Source organism: Lepisma saccharinum, chromosome 10, assembly GCF_977018435.1.
Source record: "Lepisma saccharinum chromosome 10, izLepSacc3.1, whole genome shotgun sequence".
In the NCBI taxonomy this organism is placed as follows: domain Eukaryota; kingdom Metazoa; phylum Arthropoda; class Insecta; order Zygentoma; family Lepismatidae; genus Lepisma; species Lepisma saccharinum.
In genome coordinates, this window is record NC_139238.1 from 19,228,368 (window position 1) to 19,237,178 (window position 8,811).

The 8,811-nt window shown below is 39.1% G+C and overlaps 1 protein-coding gene across 1 annotated transcript; it reads right to left on the bottom strand.

Annotated features, from left to right (window-relative positions):
* Positions 1–7,202: 7,202 nt before the first annotated feature.
* On the bottom strand, positions 7,203–7,754 carry LOC145994485 (histone-lysine N-methyltransferase SETMAR-like). The gene has a single exon (XM_083130622.1). The coding sequence runs from the start codon at positions 7,752–7,754 to the stop codon at positions 7,203–7,205; it is 552 nt and encodes a 183-aa protein (XP_082986748.1).
* Between the last annotated feature and the right edge of the window lie 1,057 nt (positions 7,755–8,811).

The following is an 8,811-nucleotide window of genomic DNA, read 5'->3' on the forward strand; positions in this document are numbered from 1 at the left end:
AACAAACAAAACAAAATACTTCTTTAAACACTGGCTTGAACTGCCTTGTTTCCACTCACTTCTTCACACACGTTACACAACACAGATTAAATATACAGCGTACATAAGTATAACACAATTAAACACACTTTGGCATTAATAATATTCAACTTACCACTCAATAAACAACATTATTCTTCATAAGATGTGCACGACTCCCGGTCAGCGTTGAAGGTAACAACATGGTCGCCGCAGAAAATGTCCCGGATGGTCGCCACGCATGCATGATGACTGAATCCAACGTTGCGGAAATGTCTCTGAAACATTTCTCAGAGATGTAAGGAAAATGAGACGTTGCAGAAACTAGACAATGAAACTATAACATTGCAATGTTTCAGAAACAAAACTGGGACTTCATGTGATGCTTTCTGTAACGTCAACGCGAAACCAGAATGTTAGAAACGTAAATGAAAGATTGTAATATTTCTGAAATATGTCTGAAAGTTGGTGTGCTTTATGGGTACTAGGTTGAAAAATACAAAACTTCGTTTTTTCCTCAAACATCATGGTTTTTCTGCCTCACAGAATGGATTAATGAACAACAATGGGAGAAATCACTGCACAGCAGAAGGGCTGCTAGATCTTTTCTACAAGAGTTTAGAAGATTTTTGCCCTCTTTTTTTTGGAATTACACAGTACAATTTAAGCAATTCTTACTATCGGAATTTATTATACTGCAACTTGTAGTTGTCTTGAGCATATGTCGCCATACACAAGTGACAATTTCACAATGTGTAGCGGATATCAAGAAGAAACTTTTCGTAGTTACGGTTTCCTCGTCGGAGCAGAAATGAAATACATAATTCTCTTTCACGTTTTCGAACAAATACACTGTGACAGTTCAAGTTCAGTTCTGAACAATCTAAATGACTGTTTTAAGTCCATTTTCTGCACATAAAGGCTAATCGTGATTGGACCGGAATCCTTGATCGACTGTACCCCCACGAGAATTACGTGGAATTTTCTTTAATCGATACTTCGATGTTTCATTTTACATCAATTTTGTTTCAAGTTGAGGAAAATAACCGAGATATTTGATCCTAAAGTATGAGTCCCGTAAGTAAGAACTGCCTGTCCCGACTACTCGCAGTTTCTTATTCATATATATATGTGTGTATATATATATATATATATATATATATATATATATATATATATATATATATATAAAAGAAACGCCTGTATCCACAATCAAAATGCGATAAAAGAAGTGCAAATTCTAACGACACAATACCAGCACTCCTAACTTAACAGAAACGTTTAAGTTTACTATCAGATTCAAACCTAATATTCCTAACCTAACGAAACGTCATAAAGTTACTACCAGTATTAAGACAACACTAATAGCGCCACAAAATTATTAACGCGATTAAACCTAACATCCCTAACAATAGAAAACCGAAGCCAGGAAATATAAACAAATACCTTGAAGGTACACATTTTCTACTAAGTGGTTGCAAAATTAAATGTGTCACGTAGCACAATATTGCTATGTTTAATGGCAGACATAGTCGTATTCCAGAGTATATTCTTTCCAGCTTTATTTAAAGAAATATCATTGTATGGACATGCATATAAAGCCAGAACACACGTGGAAATTCCAACAACATTAAACCTATCATTTCTATTTTAACAAAAACATAAAAGTACTATAAAGACTTCACTCATGTTTACGTAAGAAATTCACCTGCACGAATGATGTCAGAAACACAGCAACGTCACCGATGCTAGAACAGTGCTGTCACCTGTTAGCATTAGATTCAGACAATAACACTCTTATAATATAAATAAAAATAATATAACTATATGCAACATAATTAGTACTTTCGAATACATTTGCTATTCTTCTGTAAGCCATGACGCGCAAATCAAATATTATTTTATTTTAAAAACACCCCAACTAATATTGCACGGTGCTTAATTTTCCCACATATAGCTTACATCGCATAGAATTGGCTATTGGCTAACAATGTAATGACGTAATAAATAGTACATGAAACCGCTGATAAATGATGTAATAAATAGTACATGAAACCGCTGATAACTTCATTATAACCAGACCCCGGATTTTTATGTAATATCAAAGTATAAAATATGTACATAAATATGTAACAATAATTGATAAAATATGTACCTAAATATGTATTAACAAAAGGATATGTAGCTAAATATGTAGTATCAAGGAATATGTAATATTAATAATAATCGAGAATCCAACCAATTTCAAGAATTCGGTTGGTTGCTTTATTTGAACATATTCAACTTAAGTTTCAGGACATTTGTTCAAATTAAAATGTGTATCAAATTTATAAATTCAAAAAAGCGCAGAAATTTCTCCACTGCATTGAGGCAATGAGAGCTCGGTAACAGTTCCGTATATCGGAAACAATTTTCTTCATTTTTACACAAGAAACTACTTACGGAAATGAGTTTCTGCAAGGTTTCCAACATTCGTCGAGGTATTTTCTTTCATCGTGGAATCTATTTGACCGGGAAATCATGTATTTTTCAAGAGAAATAACTCACAGACGCACAATTGTCATTGCTTTCGCTACGTGAACTGCATGCTGCGCACGTTTGATGACGTAAGCCCCTGTCAGTGTTTCAAACTCCTTTTGTTTTACATAAAGCAGCTTAGAAAGTGGGCCAGAGATGGCAGCACCCAAGAAAACTTATACAATTGTAAATAGAGAAAAGGGAAAGCGCTGATGTGGTGAAATAATGATTGTAGATATTAATACTAATTATAATGAAAGAAATATATGAACTTAATACAATAACAGGATATAAATAAGGTGGAAAGGGTGATTAATATTCAGTAATAGCATAAGTGATCATGATATAAAAGTAAAGAAGCCGAATTGTAATTACGATTCTGTGTCTTTTTCGGTTTCCACGAACTGAAAGTTTCGTGCGGCTTTTGGGTTGTTTTGTCCAAGGTGTAGCGCCATTTCACGGCAGGCACCCAAGCACTTTTGGTAGGCGCATCTATTGCAGCTCCAAGTTAAGGTTAGCGCCGGCCAGGCGGCGATCTTTAACTAACCCCTTTCTCTTTGTTTGTCTGGGAGATCGATTTTCTTAATATTTACGTCAATTTGGATAAGATCGACAAAGAAGCCCAGAGAAGAAATAATACACAATATGTAATAATTACAAGAAGCAGCAGCATTAGTAATTACAAGAAGAAGATGACTTAGTAATTACAAGAAGATGATGACCTAGTAATTACAAGAAGAAGAAGCCTTACCTTAGTAATTACAAGAAGGAGAAGCCTTAGTAATTACAAGAAGAAGAATCCGTGGTAGTAATAAGAAAAGATGCCTTATTAATTACAAGAAGAAGAAGCCTTAGCAATTATAAGAAGAAGCCTTAATAATTGCAAGAAGAAGAAGCCTTAGAAATTATATGAAGAAGATGCTTTAATAATTACAAGAAGAAGAAGCCTTAGCAATTATTAGAAGAAGAAGCCTTAAGAAGAAGATGACTTATTAATTACAAGAAGAAGAAGCCTTAACAATTATAAGAAGAAGAAGCCTTAGCGATTACAAGAAGAAGAAACCTAAAGAAGAAGATTGGCTACAATTAATAAGAAATAAAAATAGAAGAAAAATATTGTATAAAAAGATATCCAAAGTTATCTAATATTTGTACATGATTATTCAAGAATATATTACGAATTGTACACTCCGTAGTGGGTTAAATCTATTGTTTCTTTCCATATATTCGTAGTGTTAGTCACCCTGATCTGTGCCCAGAGGTATTTCATTGTTTCTACCCTGTGCTAAGCTGGCAGATGCTCACGTGAGAGGACGTGGCAGGGGCTATCCGTGAATAGTCTGTGGGGCTATCCGTGAATGGTTCGTGGGGTTATCCGTCAGCTACCGCTTATAATGGTTCGTGGAGCTATCCGTGAATGGTTCGTGGGGCTATCTGTGAATGGTTCGTGGGTCTATCCGTGAATGGTTCGTGGGGCTATCTGTGAATGGTTCGTGGGGCTATCCGTCAGCTACCCGGGCTATCGTCAGCTACCCGTGCATAATGTATAATTTACACCGGTGACGAACACGATAGCAGGTATTTTTCGGTGAAGAAGGTTGAAACACTGCATACCCACAACTTGAGTCACGATGTGCCCGCCATATTATGTGTTCCGGAAGCGAAGAAAGGAATAAAAAAAAACACTCAGAATGTAAAGAATTGAGTTTGTTTTCGTGTAAAAAGCACAATGCCACCTTGAACTATGTTCCGCAATACACAATTGGTTCATGAGTTTCCGATATACGGAACTGTTACCGAGAGCTCTTTGTAACTTTCGAAACAAACTAAAGAAAATGGTCTAAAGAAAGAACAATCGAATGAAAATACATAGCTACTTTTGTACTTTTTCGTACAAGGGAACATATTGTGTAACTCGCTACGTACAGGAAAGTAGCTTTCTTATCCACCGATGCCAAGTTTCTAGGTACTTTGCCTAAACATAAAATGTTTAGGGGACCGTAAGCACTATGCATCTCATTGATTAGAAAATATAACATCACATGAGCTACAAATTCTCTTCATCATGTTTCAGAGATAAGAAATATAGGAAAAAGGTTCAATATAGGAAAATAATTACCGAAATATGTTGTTTTATGTAAAGTAAAGGCAAAAATTTACAATCCGTCGACTTCTTCGTTTCGTCAATTTTGGACATTCGTACTTACCTATCTGCTTCGCGGAACATTCCTTAATGTGAATTGACGTTTTTTTTTATCAAAGTAATTGCAATTTTTCACATTACGAGTACTTCTTTCTCGTAATCTTTTCGCTTGCCTGAGACACAATATGACGCGTACACCTTCCTACATAATCGCGCGCCGTGCTTGTGTTTTGTCGATTTTCATTCGTTATGCAGTGTTTCAACCTTCGGAACCCAAGAAATACCCGTGAACAAAGCTCATCTGATCTATTTTTTATTATTATTATTTTTTTAACTTTTTCTCATTGTTTTACGAAGAAAATTGTAATCTTTCCTGGCGCTATCCGTGAATGGTTTTTCGGGCTATCCGTCCCGGAATCGGTGGGAAATTTAAACTAAAAAAATATTTTCGTTTGAAATTTTTGAGTCCAAATTTCCCATCGATTCCGGGCTCCGCCCCTGGATCAATTGACCTACCGCCCCCTACCGTTACCGCGGCCACGCCTCCGCTCCGCTCCGGCTACCCGGCTTTATCTATAGAGTCCCTGTTAAAGACTTGTTAGAAATTGACCGGAGTCACCTGCCCCAAAATGAGCCCCAAACTTTTAAATTTGAAGAAATCCGTTTCCAGGATACGGAAAACTTACCTGAATTTCACCACGCATCCACGACACGTCATATTAGGCATATACCCACAGCCCATTCCTTCTAATGAGTAGCTTACATTCACTGCCACATTTTCGACATTCCTTTCCTTTCTTCACGATCCCGTGTTCAATTACATTAAAAAAAAATCCACTGGATCTTCCACACCCGGTACGAATTTCACCACGCATCCACGACACGTCTAGTTTCTAACTTTCGTTGCAAACACAGACAGTTCGAAACACTGGATACCCAATGAACATGAACAAAACACAATCACGACGCGTGTGATGTACGAAGATGTACGCGCCAAAGGCTATTGTCCATCGGAGAATTAATTTTCAACAAAGAACATGAATTTCCGCTACGAAACATTCCCACATCACACAAAACACCTTCCAGATGTTAGACAATGCTACAGGAAGTTATTACCGTAAGTAGTTTCTTGTGTAAAAATGAAGAAATCTGTCCGATGTATAGTAAATTAGTTTGATTTGATTTGATTTAGTTTATTTTACTTCGCGTTTTGTGCCTCTTGGCTAATTTGCGAAGATGGGGATGAGTGATGAAAATGATGAAATTGATGAATGGACATTCACAGACAACCAAGCCCGACCGGGATTCGAACCCGGGACCCTTGGCGTCGCAGCGCGATGTGCTAACCACTCGGCCACAGGGTCGGGCTAGTAAATTAGTACTAAGGTAAGTTTGCTAAAGGTAAAGTTGTGCTACATTGTCGTAATGTGTGTTATGGGATATTCCTATAGTCATCCTTGTGCTACTGACATAATGGTGAAAATAATTTCCTTACCTTGAATTATGTCCAAAATATACAGCGATTGTGACCTCATTAACACTTGGCCTAGTATGGCATTACCACTTTCCAATGAAAATAATTATAGGCCCCATATAATACGTCACTATTAACATTACTACTGCGACCAAAATGCAGCCTATATTCTGAAAAACCATACACATATCACTCACACACAACGAAGTTATTCAACGAAGCCTAAATCATTCAAACAACCGTTGATTCTCCTAGCATGCCACGCGCACAGGAGTAGAGAGGCAAGCTCACTTCCTTGCACTCTGCTTGTCAGGTGATGCATTGAAGGTAGCGCTATCTACCGGTAGAATGAAGTTTAAGGTAGTGTAACGCAATGGACAAACTGGATATCGTCACGACCAGTGATGCGCCGTACACTATAAGTTTACGTTTACATGCGTTGTATACACGTAATCTACGCGTAATTTACATTTGGTTGTAATTTAGAGGGTTGGAACTTAAATAGTGGCAACTATTTATTCACAACCGATACACAAGAGTTACATGTTTGTACATGTTACTGTCCTTCAAAGTAGTCACCAGAGTTGTGTAGAACCCGTTGCCAGCGATGTGGAAGGCGTAGTATACCGTTAGCAGAGCCTGTTCTGTTGATAGTGCGAATGGAGCGGTCTACTGCCTGTTGAATCTCTAGAACAGTTCTGAAGCGAATGCCACGAAGTAGTTCCTTCATCTTCGGAATCAAATCAAAGTCACAAGGACTTAAGTCCGGGGAGTATGGTGGATGGTACAGTACTTCCCAGTCCCATCGACCGAACAGAGCAGCCACAGCTTGCGCTGTATGCGCCCGTGCATTGTCGTGCAAAATGATGGAGGGGTTGCACAGAAAGTGTCGCCGCTTGTTTCGCAAAGCTGGTCGCAGTTGATGCTCCAAAAATTAACAGTAATACTGGGCATTTACAGTCTGCCGTGGAGGAACGTAATGCGTTAGGATAACACCATCACAGTCGTACACGAGAATCACCATAACTTTCACCACACTGGGGCTCTGACTCACTTTCGACTTTCGCGGCGACCCATAATGACGCCATTCGTTGGATTGGCGTTTCCGTGTTGGCTCGTAAGATCTGTCTCATCCAGTGTTACGATACGGCGTAAGAAAGCCTCACCTTCGCGCTCATAGCGCTCCAAGTGCGTCTGAGCAGCGTCGTAACGCATCCATTTCTGAATTTCCGTCAACTCATGCGGAACCCATCGTGATGCAATTTTGCGCATGCCCAGACGTTCTTTCAGGATGCGAAGCACAGTCGTATGCGCTAATCCGGTTTCGTGGGCGAGCTCACGAATCGTCATGCTTCTATCACTGTCCACTAACGCGGCAACAGCTGGCACTTCTTCTTCAGAGACGCTAGGACGGCCTGCCCGATGCATGTCTGCCACAGTTTGCCGACCTTCGTTGAAGGCGTTTATCCACCGTGCCACTGTTCTGTACGGCAAAGCCGATTCCCCGCACGCCTCTTGAAGCCCTTGATGACACTGTCGTGCTGTACGACCTCTGGCACATTCAATCTTGATCCAACTCCGTTGTTCCTGTTTGGAAAACATAGTGACCTTCACGTTAGACCGCTCGCTCACAAGTGACTGTGTTTCCCTCGCTTGTGCGCCTGCCTGTGACGTGGGACGGGCGAGTCCATTTGCTCGGAGGTAAGGTAGGTATGTCAACAACGTGTGCTATCAGCGCCACTACTACATTCCATTGCATAGTGTCTCCACAGCAGTGTTGCCACTATTTAAGTTCCAACCCTTGTACATAGACTACGTAGACTTTCTAAAGTACATTAAAATAATTTTGAAGACTTTCATGAAAGGAAAGTGATATTTTCAACAATATTTGTTCCTGACGAACTGACAAGAATCCTATTTACAACAAAATTTTTCTCTTCTGGAAAGAAAATAAATCGTATGCTAAAAGTAAACAACAGATGGCAGTCGTGAGGCAAAAGTAGTCATTTTCCCACAAAACACTAAAATATTTCCTATGTTGGCTTCTTTACTAGGTGAGAAATTGTTCGAAATTGGAAGGAAGAGTATGAAAGGTTTCTCTCACACATTATACCTGCCGCAAAATTAGTTTGGTATTGACACTTGAGAACCACGTGTTGAAATCGGGTCTACGTCACTGCGGGAGGGTGGGTTGCTGGCATGCCAGCCAATCAAAATCTTCCCAGTGCTTCACCCAGGCCCTGGTTACCTAGCAACAGAAAACGTTTTTCTCGGTGTTGCCGCTTATCGGGCGATTCTTCATGTTGTTGGGAGAGGACGTGTTGTTTGTTTGTTGCGTTGCGTTACTGTGATATTTTAACCAGTCCGTTTGTTTAGTGTTTATTGAATTTAGAGTATTCTTTGTTGTATATAGCGTGTTGTTTTAGTGTGTTATTTTTTGTACATAATTTTCTGTGTTCTGCTTGAGTGTGTCGTGTGCTTGTGTGAAGAATGTCAAGCACGGGAGGCAATACTCGAGATGACAATGTACAAAAAAGGCCATGCACTAAAAGAAAAAGGAATTCTTCTCAAAGGACAAACGCGGGAGATGGTTTGTTCTGAGCGCAAATAATTTGAGCAAGAGAAAAACAATGGGGGGTCGAATCATTTCTGTAAACAA

Coding starts and splice junctions, on each gene's coding strand:
- LOC145994485 (XM_083130622.1), bottom strand. CDS start 7,754: ATGTTTTCCAAACAGGAACAACGGAGTTGGATCAAGATTGAATGTGCC.